Here is a 17,862-nt window from a genome sequence, read left to right on the forward strand (position 1 = left end):
ACGGACCTTTATTATGGATTTCTTTTGTTAAAAAGTACCAAACAAGCGACAGGAAGTACACAATAAGCAGTGCGGAATGAACAGAATTTACCGTTACCTGTTGTCCTCAGTACCCAGTAAATGTTCTCTCGTTCGCTTGGAGAGACGGTCGGAAGCAGCCATTGATTATATATCCCGTTTTTTTTCTTTGAAAAAGGCGATGAACAATAAAGATGTAAACTACATTGTATTAGAAATTGGTTATATAACCATCTTGTCCTACCGTACGAACACAAAACTGTTATAAAAGCTGGTCAATTATGAAAAGAAACAAAATCTAACGATTTGGTTTCATTGTTTTTGCCTTGAAGTTTCTGGTTCGAATCACATTCGTGTATTATTGCATGTATTGGAATCAAAAGGAATATGTTAACGTGTTGGTATCATTCTTTAAAATACTTTTTCATTTCTAGTTTCAAGAATACCAGTGTTAAAGCTGGGGAGACCTTTAAATGAAAATTAAGCTGTTTGATACTTTTGATAGAATTAACCAAACGTTCGAGAAATGTTTTACAATATTATGACTTGCTGTCTTATTGTCATGAACCTCAGTACCATCGTTGACGGTAATACCCTGTAACTGTTTTATGTGATATGCACATACCACACTATCATAGGAAATGAATTAAACATTATACACGACTCCATGTACTGATAATGTAAGGTGTTATCAAGAAAAAAAAAAAGACGGACAAAAGTGTGAGAATAATCTTTTCTGCTAAAAGTTATGAGCATAAATCAGCTGTTACAATTTCAAAATATTTTCCATCCAGAGAATGAGGAAAGATTGAATTCGTCATGAACTCCACAGTACGAACCGCTGTGTCTACGAATAAACACGTGATCGCCAGCAGAGACGTGTTTGACAACAATTCCTGTAGCGGCAGTTTCATCCTGTGTAGTAATCCACGTAGATGTTGCTCCGTCGATAACGATATCCGTCCGGTACCAGTTATTATTATAGGCACCTACGGTCCACGTGAAAACATAGTAGCCTGAAAAAGGGACTACGTAGATTCCATCCCGTGTGTTATATCCATTTCCCAAGTCTAGCTCTTCTACGTTGAAGATGTAGACTTCATGGTTCTGAAAACATGGCGTCCCGGATGTATATGCGTGGAATGCGACATCAGTGTTTTGCCCTGTGAATAAAAACTGAATTTGTATATGAAACATTATATTTTACATATATATATATTGTTCTCTGTGGCTAGACACTCGACTGATAAATCTTTTTATCACATGTTTGACGTAGCGGGAGTGAAATAACATCATTATACAATTAAATATGTGATATTAAAAGAATAGTACATTGATGTCTTTCCACGATGAGTTTATTAAACTCGTTAATTAAAATTGAAGAAATGCTCGGCAGAGCCTCGCATTTTATTATTTTATTCAACTCGTTTTATAAATTCAATATAATAAGTATGACAGTAGATTTCTGTACATAATCGGACACATATGCGTTTAGTTGTTTTTATTTCTGTTCGATTTTCGCATAAAAAATATTTTGTTTTAGTGTTACGTTTGTTCGATGTGCAAATGTATTTGATTATCGCACAGACTTTGTTTTTAACTATTTTGAAGACTTTAGCGATTACAATTTCATAAAGCGTTATACGTCCAATTTTTTGTGGTGTTTTAGTATTTCAATAATTGAATTTCTTGAGAAGAAAATAACATGACACATACGTTTCATCATGCGACTCCGGGTTGACATTGAAATATGTCTGTCTTCAACGGCATCGGTTGGTTTCTTAGTCTCACCAGTATTACCGTCTATCTCGTCTTCACCCAAAGCGTCACTACGGTTTTGCATATTCATATGTAACTGCTGGTGAATAATGGCATCATCCGACATTGACGTCTCTTCCAATTTTTCCATGTCACTTTCAAGCCTTTCCACGCGCAATGTCAGTTCAGTACGTTCCTTTTCATATGTTTTAATGATAAATTAAATTTAATGATAAAGTTTTGGTCTTCAATTACTTTCTCGTGCTTCGCAATGATGGTTCCCTGAATTTTCACAACATTTTCAAGCTCTAACAAGCGTTCCTCCACCGACAGAGCGGTAGACCGGCAAATGAACAAGAAATGTATTATGTACATAAAAGTTACAACATTCATTCTTTTCTGCGGCTGACAAAAGACACAACTGTTCAGTTTTCTATGACAAGATAAGAAAAAGGTCAAAGCGATAATATTTTTGTGTATATATGCGTCATATTTAGATGTAAAAGTCTGTGGATTTCATAAAGATGTTATTAAGTTTATTCGAAATTGTATTTGATACTGACACTTGTCTTTTGGTAATATTTTACGTTTTTATAGGTAGCGTTCAGTGCGTTTGGTTGCACAAAATGACTAATCATAATCATATTGTAATGACTCAAGGCTTTCATAGTTCTAAATGTCTTGTCGAAGGAACTGCCCCTGGATATGTCGTCATGTGTTAGTATTGTATATATTGAACAGTTGTTTTCCTATACATGCTGCCCGCCCGCTTGGCTTAATAGGGAGAGAGCAGGTCTACGGGTCGCGGGGTTGCGAGTTTGAGCCCTGGGTGAGGCGTATGTTCTTCGTGACGATTTAATAACAGATATTGTGTCTGAAATCATTCGTCCCCACCTCTGATTCATGTGGGGAAGTTGGCATTACTTGCGGAGAACAGGTTTGTACTGGTACAGAATCCAGGCACACTTGTTAGGTTAACTGCCCGCCGTTACATAACTGAAATACTGTTGAAAAACGGCGTTAAACTTGAAACAACCAACCAACCTATACATGCAGCCGGAATATGCTTTACTGCGCTGTCACTGTAACACTGTATTCACCTGAAGTTGCTTGTACGTTTTGAGGTAGCGCTGGTACTTAAGAAGATGGAGGATATCTATTTTTAAAGCAGGGTGTTAGGTTTTTATTAACATGTTGTTCATGATTCTCATACTTATTTAACCAATCTTTGCCCATTCTTTTTGAGGATTTATTACTTTGTCTTCTTTTCCCTTTCAATAGTTTATTTAGAAACACTTATGAAATGCATAAGCAAAATGTACGAGTGTTTTGTTCGGTGAAAACAATGAAGCGGAGAGACGTCCTGATATCTCAAATGTTTGATTTTCGTTTTGCCATGTAATTTGCTTACTCACGTGTTATATAAGATGTAGTGCAAGGAGGTATTTCGATATTATACCAGTTATAACCTATGATAGAATGTATTGCTTAATCCAAACTTAGGCGAGAAGAGGTCCAAGGCATTTGTGCTAATATCAATTTGCTTTTTATTTTTATAGACGATGAAGTAACAAATGGGTTATTGGAATATTTTGTTTAGAAATTGAAAATGTGAACACCTTCTGTAGCCGGGTATATAATAGGTTATCATATACTCTTTTCTATTGAAAGATGAGGATGCAAAGAAATATAAATATTCTAAACTTCAGATGAAGTTTGAAAAAAAAAGCCGAAGTTTCTTTATTATTTTTACAGCAACGTTATCCACATCTAACTAATACAAGAAATATATGAGCCGTGCCATGAGAAAACCAACATAGTGGGTTTGCGACCAGCATGGATCCAGACCAGCCTGCGCATCCGCGCAGTCTGGTCAGGATCCATGCTGTTCGCTTTCAAAGCCTATTGCAATTAAAGAAACTGTTAGCGAACAGCATGGATCCTGACCAGCCTGCGCGGATGCGCAGGCTGGTCTGGATCCTTGCTGGTCACAAACCTACTATGTTGGTTTTCTCATGGCTCGGCTCATATATTATTTCATACACACTACTTTTATGAATCTGCATAGCGTAGTTTTTGATAAAACATGAACATTGCTATAGAATTAAATACATCATTTCTCACTTTTTAATTTTTCATGTTTGTATCTCTGGCTTTATATTTAGCTCAATAAAGATTGATGGTCAGATTTTTAGTTGAGCGTAATTTTCGCAAAGTTACCTTCTATATCGGACGGCAGCTATTATTTTGTAACACAATTATCGTCTCAAACAGATTATATATAATAACAAGTATAAATTTAAATTTTCCTCTAGCTATCTAGCTTATTAATCAAAGCTCTAAAATATGTATAAATATATAATTTTTCTCAAGCTACCTTGCTTAATGACTGTTCACAAATGATTGTAAAATGATTGGAAAATGTATGAACAAATTAAAATACAACTGTGTTGTTAATCTGAACTTGTCACTGATTTCAATGTTTCAACTGGTTTCGAACAAACTTGCTTGTCCCTTAATAATCACTAAAATATTTAATATGTTCAGAACGTTCTTAATAAGGTTTCAGCTCAGTCTGTGACTATATAGCTTCCATTTATCTGATATGCAGTATATCCTACGACATAGGTCTCAACCCTGCCTCAGACCTCGACGTCAGTACTCTATGTACCTTTAGTCTCAAACTTGCCTATAACACTTTATATATGAATGTATGGAACCTACGACCAGAACCCAATTTGCCTAAACCGGCAACTCAGAGCTTACGCTGCTTCCCTTGGGTATTAAAGGAACTTGCAACTCAGGCATACGCCGCTACTCTGAGGTATCCTTTATGAGCAACTAGTAATTGGTCCAAAGTCCTAGGAATTTCCAAATATCGTATATATTTTCTTACAATTTATTTAATTAATTTTCTTCGATCTGCACTCGTCAAATGCCACCGACGTTCTGACAAAGCACACTTGTTAGCTTCTATTTATATGGATCCCACAGACTTTTCCGTTGGTCCTGATGTACATATTTTATACAATCGTTTTTCTCTACCTGAGTCTTTTAGACCTAAAATGCAATTGGTCTCTTAACTTAACAACTTACTTTAACTTTCATTTTAAATAATCGTCCGTCTTAGAATTTCTGCAGACAAACACAGTATTGAACACAAAGATGATTACCTAACTTAAGTATACATTAAACAATACATTAAACAATGGAAAGTGCGTTTTCATTACAATATCATAAAATTACTATTATTTATTCGTTTAGTAAATTTCAAAAAATTCTATAATACTTACTTTACCTGCATTTTCTCTTGACCTTTTAAAATGGAAACTGAATTGACCACGAACAAATCAAAAGATTATTATTTTACTAAAAAACTAAAGAAATTATTGAAGTTAGATAAATTTAATAGATCTCCTTAATTTCACAAACATTGCTTTTCACGCTTTGGTAGATATTTTTACATAGTTATGATGATATTTTTCTAACCCTAAAATACAGTTCTTGAATAACTAAAGCACATGTGTGAACCACAGAAACAGAGTTGTCGTTAATGTCATTCTATACGCCGTTTAAAATAAGACTTTGAGAGTTGTTTGAAAATTTATAAAATCTCCCATGAACAAACTCAGTCGTGTCCCTTTGATTTGATTGAAGTGTAAACAATTAATAACTGTTTCCATAAAAGCACTCTGTTGCAATTTAACCTTAAAATTATGGCGGCTGATTTCAGGCATTTCGTGCGGTCGTTGGCCTGGCGCGTTCGAAGTAACTGCGACAACACGCAAACACGCCAACACACCAGAACGACAAATTAGTTCGTCGATACGACGAATAAGGTAGTTGTCGTTCTGACGTATTGTCGCTCTTCAAACGCGCCAACACATCAGAACGAAATCAGTCACCATATGCAACTGTATACTGAAGACGGTCTTTTTAAAATTTTGGCCTATGCAAAAATGTAAGGGTAGCAATACCAACAAAATGTCAGTGCATATGACATTTTTAGCTCTTTTAAGCAGGCCTTTGAAATTTCTATACAAAGAACGAGAAATAATCAGTAATGAATTCCAGTAATTTTCATATGACTGACAGCGATGGGTACTTTCATAGTTCGCTGCATGTAGGCAAACGAATTCAGCTAATTGTTCAAAGGGTAAAATATATTAGTAAATGTCTACAACATCCTTTATATAAACTAGAAGCTGCTTGTGTCCACGAGGGTGGCGCATATTTCGTATGTGCAGTTGTAATTACACTATACATGTCTTACTTGATAAATCGTTGGGAGAAGATAAACGTCGACACATTGAATCTATGTAACAACTATTTCCAGTCGAACCCCGACCGGAGTCATGTCTACCTCTCCGGCATCTAGACTAGGCCGATACTGCTGGAAACAGTACCAGTCTAATAAGTAAATTACCCAGTACTAAATCAGCCACAAATATGCTGTTCGGCACAAAACTTCATATACTAATAACCATATAATAGGAGCAACGAATTAAAAAATGACATTTATTTATTAATTCGTATTTGCAACTTTGAAGGGACTAACCCATATTTATTTGGGGAAAATAATCTATCTCAAAAATACATAAAAAATGAGTACTCTGAAAGTGACCAGTGGTACAAATTTATTGACATAAGAGTTTTGCAAGATTTTCTTATAAACAACCAAAAATATTGTGCTGAAGGTAGTAAACCGTTGCAACACTTTTGAAAAATGCAGATAATTTACATTCTTTTCTTGCATTTTTACCAATATCTAACTTCTATTTTCATCTACTTTATCATTTTCAGTGTCATATATACAATCTATGAAAAGAACATAACTTTGGGCGGATAGCTATAAAAAGATTGGTTGAAGTATTACATAATACAATAAAACAATTTTTTTCTGGTCCTTTGGAATCATGAAGTCCATTTAATAGATGTGTAATAGAGTTCCGCTTAAACCGGTGCTAGGGGGGCGTGAGAGGCGTTGCATATTTTATTACCTCTCATGAACAGATCCAATCAAACCGAATCTGCTATTATTCTTTTTAGGTTGCATATTCTATGCTTCCAAGGAATCTTTTTACAGATTTTAAGTGCTATAATTTTGAAATGTTATAAAGATATATACTCTTTTCCTAATGACTGTAAATTTTCAAAAGAGTTTAATTGAGTGATTGCAAAGATATTTGGAAGAAACCTTAGTGCTGCCTTAGAAGATTCGTTTAGTCAATACTTATGGTTTTAACACTTTACAGGTCAGGGTTCACTGAGAAGTAAAAATATATACATCTGACTGTAATATTTGAAATGCACTAGCTCGGTTATTGATTTCTAGTTTTAAAAGCATTATGGTCATTTTAGCCATTCCAGTTGTCCCCCATCCCTTCCATAATTTCAATGAAAGAAGGGCAAATACACCTTTTGAATATACCAGTGTACGGGTTTTGCATATAAGAGTAATAATTACGTGATCTTAAAGATTTATTTATTTTTTTTATTTATTTTGTTGGGTTTGATGTTGCATCGACCCAATTTAGGTCATATGGCGACTTTCCAGCTTTGATGGTGGAGGAAGACCCCGGGTGCCTCTCTGTGCATTATTTCTTCAGGGACGGGCCCTAGGTAGAACCACCGAACTTCCTAACATGAATCAGCGAACCTTGACCACTTGGCCACGAAGGCCTCCGTGAAATGCACTTTTACACTGGTACGCAGCATCGTGTTAAGTATAGCGAAATGTGGCCCGGGTACGTTTTCTTGATAAAAGAGATAGGTGTATTGTATTGGCATTAATGTTCAATTGATCATTTATATTATGTTTAAACAACTAAGGATTTCCACGAATGAGTATTATTATTACTACTGTAAAATAAATCAAAACTGGATTTGAATTCTCTGCCTCTTTTGAGACGGAAGGATGTTAAGTAATAATATTACCTGAGGTATTATTGAAACGGACATACGGCAATTTCGATTAAGATCAAACTTGTAAAAAAGCTCAAAGGATATTAGACACTATTTTAACACCTTTATTTCGTTTTAGGCTAATGCTATAAAATTATTCATACGCTATAGAGATTTTACTTGCAGATGATACGACGGAGATCTGTCTAGTTGTACAATCTGGGCCATTTTGGCCTCATAATTTAATGTCCTGAAACCGATATTGTTGCTCGCTTTTATCGTACAGAAGCAATAATGATGTCATAAGATGAAGTGCTAAGTATATGCAGTGCATACCATCACATGTTTCATTTGTTGCAACGTCTTTTTGCTAGACATGGTGTCCTTTTTGCATTCTAACATTCTGTTAATATTCTAGCATGTATATGACCTGTCTGTTTGAATTAGGCATTATTTAAATTTTGTTTTCATGAAGCCAAACTGTAAATTGTCAATTTTAATAGTCATGATTATGAAGGCTTTATACTCATAAGGCTGTCCTGGGATATTCCTTTTGCTTATTCTCTTTTCAAAAGTGTCTCTGTATAGCTCTTTCTGAGGACTTTCCAAAGACGTATTTTACATTGAAATGCACGTTTACATTGGTTAGCAGCATCTCGTTAAATATAACGAATTTTGGCCCTGGTACGCTTTCTGGATAAAAGAGAAAAGTGTATTATATAGGCATTTATATTCCATTTGTCATCAACAAATCGCAGTACAATTCCTCTTTTTTCCATCTGTTTTATATGTGGTATCCTACGTGCATTAAAACAATCTGTTAATATTCTTGCATGTTTGTGATCTGTCTGTGTGAATTAGGCATTATTTAAATTTTGTTACAACGAAGCCAAACTGCATCATTTGCAATAATAATAATAATAATAATAATTATAATAATAATAAAAATAATAATAACAACAACAACAACAATAGTAATTATAATAAAAAATACCTGATGAGAAGTAATAAGTTTTAGAAATAGTGAAATTATGGTTGTAATCATGAAAGCTGCGTTAAAGAAGAAAAGAAACAAATATGCTGCTTCATGTCACCGAGTGTCTACCCAGAAATCACAAAACATCATGTCCCAAAGTAACGTAAAAATGACAAGAGGACAAAAGAAAAATAGTATGTACTATCCAAACGTCCTGTGTTTTTATATAGTTTTGAACTTCAATTAAAAGTGTAGTGTTATCTTCTATCATCATTGCCGTATAATAGCTTATTGACGCTTAGTGGATGGAATAATCTTGCTTTAGAAAAGAGTTCTCTTCTTTGAAGTGAAAAACGAATACATGTAAAGAAAAAGTGTTCTGCATCTTCCGTTTCGGTTCTGCAGTTACACGATGTGATACGTAAACAAGTCGGCGTTTATAAGTCGTATTTATAAGTGAATTTGCGATGTCGTAAACGTGTTAACGTAAATCAGAAAAAGAAGAGGACCTAACACTGAGCCTTGGAAACGTCAGCTTTAAGCTCTTTATAGTCTGAGAAAGAGGTGGTATCGAAACGTTTTTGACTGCGATTTGAAAGATAGTGAGTAATGTAGTCAATAAGTTTGCCCGAATAGCCATGTTGCCTGAGTTTAAAAATGGGACCTTTATGCCAAACCATATCAAAGGCTTCGATATATCACAAAAGACCATGCATGTAGCCTTTTTCTCGTCAAAGGATTTGCAAATTTGATTATATAAATATCTATGAGTTGAAAAACTGTGGACTGTCCTGGTGGAAACCCTGATTGGGTCTTGTATATTAAATTGTTTGACATTAAACAAATGTGCATATACTTGAAAATAACACGCTCCTACACAGCTGATTAAAGAGAATGGTCTACAGTAAGAGGGGGAGTTACTTTCTCCCTTTTTGAAAAGTGGCATTAAAACAATTGGAGTAAATACCTTCTTGTACGGACCTGTTAAATAAAATATTAAGAGTTTTTTTTAAACTGTGGATGCTGTCCCTTTTAACATACGATGGCTTATTTCGTCGGGTCCGGATGCTTTGTTTAATTGCAGGTTAGAAATAACATCAAATATATTTGTTCCGAAATTGTTATATCGTTTAGTAGAGAGTCAGTCTTCGCAATAAAAGATGGAAGAGAAACGTTCAAATCATTTACATTTGAAATAGACACAAAATAATTATTTTAAGTATTTGCCTTTTCAATATAAGACACAGAAAAAGTTTGATCATTATTTATAAGAGTTGTGATGCTGTTAGATCTATTTCCTTTTAAGTTTTCTTTTACTAACATTTTGACAATTTTCCAGTAATGATGCGGATCTGTGTTGGTGAGGTCATTCATGGTCAAGTCTATATTACAGTGACTGCAAAATAACTCTTTTGCATGTTTTAACACATTATTCACTTTTTTTGTATGTACATTTGTATTTGTGCTAATCAGAAACTTTTCCAAAACGAATGCGTTGGTTTTCAGTCGATCGCGATGTCGCGAGGTTTTCCGTATTTCTGAATTGTACCAATGCTTGCCATTAGGACGGACAGTAACAAAGATGAAGGTATACATGCTTTTGTTAACTCTAGAAAGTTGTTAACAAAGGATTCGAATGCATTGTTTAAAATGTCGTTGTATAAGAAGGACCGATCAGTTGCTTGTATCAGATTATTAAACATTTCAAAATCTGCTCGTTTATAATTCCATACTTTTCTTTTAATCTCGATATGTGAATATGTACTGTAGTGGTCGCTTATATAATCATCTGTTTTCAAACTGCCAGCCTTAAATGCGGGAATGCCATATGAGACAGCTATAGGATCAATTAAGGTACTGGAGTTATTAGAGACGCGAGTTGCTCCAGTAATAAAGTTAGCCATGTTGTATATCATGAGCAGATCGCTAAATTTTGTACTGGCCTCACTAATGGTCTGTGGGCCAGTTTCTGAAAGTCCTCTAGTTTTTCGATTTCGTAACCCAGAAATTAGGCAAAGGTTCATCCAATTCAGCCATTAATACATTCATTCCGGGATTGTTTAAGACCGGATGTCGCTTTCTACCGTATGTCAAATAAAAATTATACACATTTTAGTAAACCTTGTGTATGAAAAATGCGGAATTCTCTCTCTTTGAAAGTATTGTTGGCTACACACGAATTCTTAACAGATTGTTTCAATACTGACTTTCAGATATTAGAGTTTTGCTTATGTAACTGTTCTAAATCAATTAAAGCTTCACTGTAACAAAGTTTTCCAAATTTTGACGATTTCTACCAAAATTTAGGGGTCAAAATACCCCACCCACCCGAGCTACATTTTTGCCATTTTAAATAACTCATAAAATTATCAAAATTACTATATTTTTTAATAAGACATCATCAAATAATTGTGTTAAGATTCACAATTTTATATGTTTTCATGAGAAAATATGAAATATTGCAATCACTTTAGGTTATAGACAACGTGCATGCAAATGTAATACATATAAATCACATGCTGTTTCTCAATAAATCAAGCCTATTTGTGTTTCATTCAGAAAGGTTTTGGGTACCAATAATTTTCTTCTATTTTAGATGTCAAAGTAAGCTTACATGTATAATTTTAACCTTTATTTGATAAATATACTTTAAAATGTAACATACGTAACAGCCGCCACTCAAATTTTCCACCTTGAAGAATTAGCAGCATTGAAAATACTCCAGCAATTGCATTTGTATGCTTTTAATTAAAATAAACTATGCACACATGACCGTTATAATTTTGTTGGACTTAACCCTGTAACTATTCTCAATTATAGGATGTCGACAAACTACAGTAAAACAACGATGCCTCTTTCAGCATCACTGTAAAGATAGCATAGATTTAATAGCATTTTATTGATTCTGCTTCAAAAGATAGCATATTGATAATTAACAATAGACTTGGTTACAGTTTGTACGCAGTCTGAATATTTTTGTCTTTCATTCAAAATAAATACAGAACGTGAGGGTATCTAAGAATCAAATATACGTTACCTAGGTTTTAGTTTATACTTATTTGTTATAGCTCGATTGTAATGAAAGCTTCAAGCCTTTTGAAACCACTCTTTGAGTCCGCTTCCTGGAGAAACCAATACTGGTGCCATATGAGAGGTCATGGTCGTGATCCTAGTGAGGTTCGAAACCAGAACCACTGGATTGAGCGGCCGGCACCTTATCCACTAGACCACCTCTCCTACCTAGGTTTAAAAGGTCACCTATTCAATTTTATATTTCGTATATAATTATTCTAGGCTAATACATAAATCATGCTTACTGGCATCGCAAAGCACCAACTCAGTCAGTTTTTACAGCATTACAAAGATGAAATGAATAATATATTATGAAACATACGTTACCAAGATTACACAGAACATTAAGTAATATTAAAGCTACATTAAGTAACATTAAAGCTATTATAGTTTTGGGGTTTCGATGGACTTAGGCGGTTTCAAGACAGAGGATTTTATATTTTAATGCATTGTTTTGATATTCACGGAAGGTAAGATTGTATTCATCACTGAAATTATCGGTTTATATGCATTATGTGTTCAAAGTTGCTGATATAATTCCTGAAGTAAATAAACACGGCACATTTTGAACTTATGGAGCATCATACATATACAGTACAACATGGGTACATGTAGTGAAACAAATGACACTTTTGTAAAACATGCTTTTTAAAATAGTTCTGTTTCTGACCATGATGATTTTCAAATATCACTTAAAATGTGGGACGGAATTACTGAACTACGAATTCATATTACATTCCCTTAACGGAAACATAGATAAGACTCCTTGTTCATATCCTGATTGTGGTATCATTACTGTCAGTTCTGCGTTCTTACTAAAATTCAATATTCTATTTTCAAAACTATTAACAAATACAAAGAAACTAGTTCGTTCAAAAATTGGTGTATTTCAACTGTTACATTTAGATTACCTTGGTATGTAACTGTGTTTCAACCATTAAGTCTAGTAACTACCTTAATCTAATTTCGGTAACGTATGTTTCAGAACTACACAAGAGGACACATTATAACACCTATGTACACCATATGACAGAAATATACTCTAAATTTTGATATGAGAGGTTGCGTGGAAGTCACTTTTCGGTATCAGTATCAGAATAAGTTCATCATACACGTATAAATGCATATGTACATACTTACAGAGTCTGTACTATTTGCTTGGAAAAAGCCAGTGGTAATTTGATATCTTCATGACATATCTGTAAAAACTCTTTTTAGTTAAGTGCTTTATTCCGTAGTAAAATCATTAAGCTACATCCTAAAAGGGATTGAAACATACGTTACTTTAAATATTAATTACAACAATACCAATAATTATTGCTCATTCTTGCATAAAACCTTTGTTTTTTGCCGATTTCGGGCATGCACAAACAGGGAAAAAACGTGTACAAACAAGGAGATTCTCGTGAGCACGCGCTGTTGGTGAACGTTTGAATATGCTGTTGCGGGTCCAACGTAAGCAAATTATGGATCCCGAATCAATTTTGGCCGAAGTCGAAAGGTCCGAGATTTATGAAATCTTTTCATCTGCATTTTTATTAAAAATATCATTTTTCAACCTAACTTTACTTTAACTTGTAATAAGCGCTACCTCTCTTGATACGCGACTGAATTGACGTTCCTTATTATTGTATTATTACGCGTATTTGACTCAAAGTAAGTTTACACGCCGCGATTTAATCCCTGAAAATGATAGGCAACAACATTTACAAAAATACAATTTCGTTTTCCAAATTAATTTGAGTCGAGAAAGTTGACATGCTAACTTTAAATCTTACACTAAAACTTTAAAAAAATGTTTGTGTCTACGTTACACATCTATGCAGTCTACTGATGCAGTGATGGTGTGTAATGTAAAGCATAAACATGACGAAGTGTAAAGTTTGAAGGATTTTTCCATAGTTAATGAACATTTGATGAACAGAAGGTATTTATTATATATTTTTCAATTTATTTGTAGATCTCACCAACCATGTTTGAGTTTATAAATCCAATCTAAATTGATTATATCGATGTTGGAAAAATTCAAATTTTTGTGTTTATCAAACTTTGATCGCGATGGGGTGGGGTGCAAAGCAAAATTTTCTTGTTATAGGCCTAGATATTTCATTTTTAACGACATGAAGAATATAGGTATCGATACCAGTTTCTATAAAACGATAATATTTACATTTAAAAAGCGTAAGGGACAGACTATTAATTTAAACCAAGCAGAATTGTGTTCTGTCGGCACCTCACCTGCACATTGTGTAAAGACAGGATGCCGTGTATGCCATTTTCTCATAATTCAGAGCCGCTAAAGTTCCTACCGATATATCGTAAAAAAGGTGGAGTCATGCTTATTTTACATATATTTAATATTACTGTTATGTCTTTTATGATACGCATTTTGAAAATGGCGCCATCTTGATTAAAACAATAGAAGTAGTTCATATTGGTAACGTAGTTTTCAATTGAAATTATTTTAACTTCTATTACAGCAATGATTACTTAAATCTTATCCATATGTATGTTTGCAAACTTACTTTTGGCGACCAGTTTGAAAATGACAGGACAGTATCTTTATTAGATTGATCTGGATAACCAAACTTCAATCCTTGGAAACTTATTTGGTTTGTTTTATAATACTGAATATCTAAACAGTAGTAGCTCATCAATATTTGTACATGTAGCCGATTTCAGGTGGTCATTTTGTGAGCGGTAAAATCCTCTGTAACATGTTTCAATCAATATCAAGTGATTCGTGTTATAGTTTTGACTTTTAAAGAGCTACGCCTCTTTCATATGTGCATGTGTGATGAAATTTAAAGCAGTTATTTGGAAATTTGGAAAGTGGTGGCCGTCTAAATTTGTATAGTCTGCGTAACTAAATAACCTAATTTGTTGGTAGTTTAACAAACATAAATTTTGGGTGATTTAATAACTACGTACAAAATGACTACTAAGAAGACCTAAGCTAGAAGAGAACTAAAGTCATCAAAATATAAAAACTTTTGTTGCATTAACTCATATGTATAATAATTTTGGATTAATTTGAAATAGCTGTCATCTTGAATAAAGACTTATATTGCTGGATCTGCTTCCATTTTGATGTTCTCCATAGGGAACTTCTATAAAACGTTTGCGGTCGTTTTAGTTTTTGCAATACTTTCATCATTTTTACTGCACTAGCAAAGAATAGGTCTGTCAGTATGCAATTCGCCCAGAAATAAAACATAAACCAAAGGTTTAGCCAACTGATATTAAAGTGTAAAGGTGTCTGAAATTTTAGTTAATTATTCATTCATTTCGTTTTCATTACTGTAAACATTAGGATTCTGTTCCTTTATAAAGGATTAAAAGTTCTAAAGATTTCTCGCATAAATATATGTACTAATGTGGTGGGTGGGGTACATCAACCCCTACTTTTTACATTTTATTCAGTATATAATACATATCGTAGCATTCTTTGACAACAAAAGTAAATTATTGATTATTTCAGACATTAAAAGATAAGATTTGTTATAAGAAATGTCGCATAAATGTCTCTTTTACCATCCAAATCGGCGATATCCCTATGCAATGCTAAATCGTATTTATTAGACACCAACGTTTTTAAAATCGTCATTAAATTTTACTGACATGTCGCTCAGACCGACATCCACCCTTAAAAGTTTCCTGAATGATAATATAACATCATGGTATAGCTCAACCTTTGCCTAATTTCTGGGTTACGACTTTCAAATTTTTTGGCCTTGGCCCACGGACCATAAGTTGATTTTCATTTACATCTCTAACAAGAATAATGTTATTTGATTTTTCAGTAGCTTTATCAACACTATCTGTCCCAAAAATCAACAGTATAATGTGGATGTCTGTAAATAGTGCCACTGTTAGATCTTTAATTTCTATCCACAAAGATTCTGGATTCTATTATTCTTTTTGGTCTCAAAATGGATGAAAGGTCGACTAGATATCCCATAGAATGCAAAGTGTTGTCTTTATGAAACATTGTATCAAATCCCTCTAAATGTAATCTGTCGTTATTTATTTCGGCACACAGATGAGTTTCAGTGAAGCATAAAATATCGAAATCTAAGAAATTATCTGAAATATATTCTAAATTAGGTCTTATGCTACGTCTATTTTGATGGCGTATCGATAACAGTGATTCAAAATTTCATCCCGGACGGGATTCATCTCGACTTCTCCTGATGATAGTAATAATTTAATAAGGGTCAATATAAAATAGAATTTGGAATAAAGTAATTCCAAATCTCTAATACAACCGTAAAAGTAAGGTGTATTTTGTTTATCTCTTTGCCAAAGGACAAGAAAAATGTCGAAATATACGATATATGTCATAATGAAATTGATACATGGTAGTAACGATTATTAATCGCAGATAATATCATCTTCTTGTTACAAAAACGTCCACTGATTTAAATGGGTAGTATATAAAATTGAAGTTCGCAATCCTTAGTCCTCTAATGTTGAAAAATCACGTCATTGATCAAGGAGAGAGACCATAGGGCTATTTCATTTGTGTGTAATTTGAGTAAGGAGAATGGAAGAAAGTCAGAGCAGAAACTCAACAGAAGGGAGCAGCAAAGATAAACAAACAATGGTAGCATCTCATATACATAGGGGGAAAACACAAAAAATACATGTTTACAAGGATCAACATATTTAAAAAATAAAGTTACAAAAATGATAAGAACATTTAAACAGATAAATAGACAAACAAAAAATACCTGACACTGTGTCTATAAAAGGTACGATTAAGATTATAATTAGCCAATAATAAGTTGCGCAAATCAGTCATTTTGTGATAGCATCTTATTAATCTAACAACATAAAAATGTAGTAACGGGCGCTGCATGTGACTGTAATTTATGGCAGCTATTTCGTTAACAAGCTTCATGACAAAACAAAAAAAAAGAACAACCCCCCCCCCCCCCCCCCCCCCCCCCCCCCCCCCAAAAAAAAAACCCCAAACAAACAAACAAAAAACACACAAAAGCTTCATAACAAATTTCAAGCCTTATACAAGAGAGATAAACCATGCATACACATAACAAGATCTCTTTATGGTTATTCCACTTAGGCATAAATTGTAAAAGTAAACAATATGATATTATCATTCTTAAATGATATTATAAAAGTTTGTGCTTAATATACAAGAGAGATAAGTCGTGCATACACATAATAAGATATCTTTACGGTTATTCCTAAGACTGTGCGTAAATATTGGAGAAATCCCGTGGAGATACATTTGTTATAATTCTAAACTGTAATTATCGTAAATTTATCTGAAGATCGCATTAGTTATTTGATATAGCCAATTTAACTCACAGACTTATGTACTCTCTTCTACTGATGGAAATCATGAACACGAGCAAGTGTCCAAAGTTTCGAGGCAACATGCCAAAAGTTTTGACAAAAGGCTGACTAGTACGAAAATTGTACCAATTTGCCAAGTTAAAAAGAGCCACAATTCAGCCAAATACTTTATAATAAACAAGTGACAAAAGTTTCAAAGCCGTATGTCAAACACTTTACACACAATATGAAAAGGTACGAGAAACTTAACAAAGATTTGTAAGTTAAAAGGGGCCATAATTCAGCCAAAATTCTTGATGGAGTTATGTACTCTTGCCTAAAACTTGACATGATGATGGTAAACAAATGTTGATAGTTTCATATCTTTATCTCATAAGACTTTGTCAAAATGTGGTCTGGTACGAAAATCTTAACCGAGGTGTGACGCCGATGCCGACGCAAACGCCGACGCCGTGGTGAGTAGGATAGCTCTACTTATTCTTAGAATAGTCGAGCTAAAATATCAATACTAGAAACTGCAAAAAGAAAAAAATACTCAGTCTACTCACTAGTCATTTATGAAAACGGTAATATAAGTAACATTCATAAATTTCACCAAACATTCAACAATATCATTGACCGTCTTCCACTAAAATATTTAACTGTTTACAGTCATGCAGAAAATCCTCATCAATTGTATTTAAGAAATAGTTTATAGCAAAACCGTGTCTTAAAAATATTTTTACACGATGGGCGGCTATACGCCGGGCGAAATGATTTCACGAGGGCGCAGCCCAATTGAAAGTATTTTGAACCAAGTAAAATCGCCCGAG

At 33.8% G+C, this 17,862-nt stretch overlaps 1 protein-coding gene across 1 annotated transcript; it reads right to left on the reverse strand.

Moving 5' to 3' along the window:
* Positions 1 to 733: 733 nt before the first annotated feature.
* Positions 734 to 2,201, reverse strand: LOC128558121 (uncharacterized). Its single transcript, XM_053546971.1, has 2 exons — positions 1,735 to 2,201; positions 734 to 1,181 (listed from the first exon to the last, which is right to left on the reverse strand). Exons 1-2 carry the CDS (start codon positions 1,925 to 1,927, stop codon positions 793 to 795), a joined length of 582 nt encoding a protein of 193 aa, XP_053402946.1. The 5' UTR covers positions 1,928 to 2,201; the 3' UTR covers positions 734 to 792.
* Positions 2,202 to 17,862: the final 15,661 nt, after the last annotated feature.

This window comes from Mercenaria mercenaria, chromosome 6 (genome assembly GCF_021730395.1).
Source record: "Mercenaria mercenaria strain notata chromosome 6, MADL_Memer_1, whole genome shotgun sequence".
Lineage (NCBI taxonomy): Eukaryota > Metazoa > Mollusca > Bivalvia > Venerida > Veneridae > Mercenaria > Mercenaria mercenaria.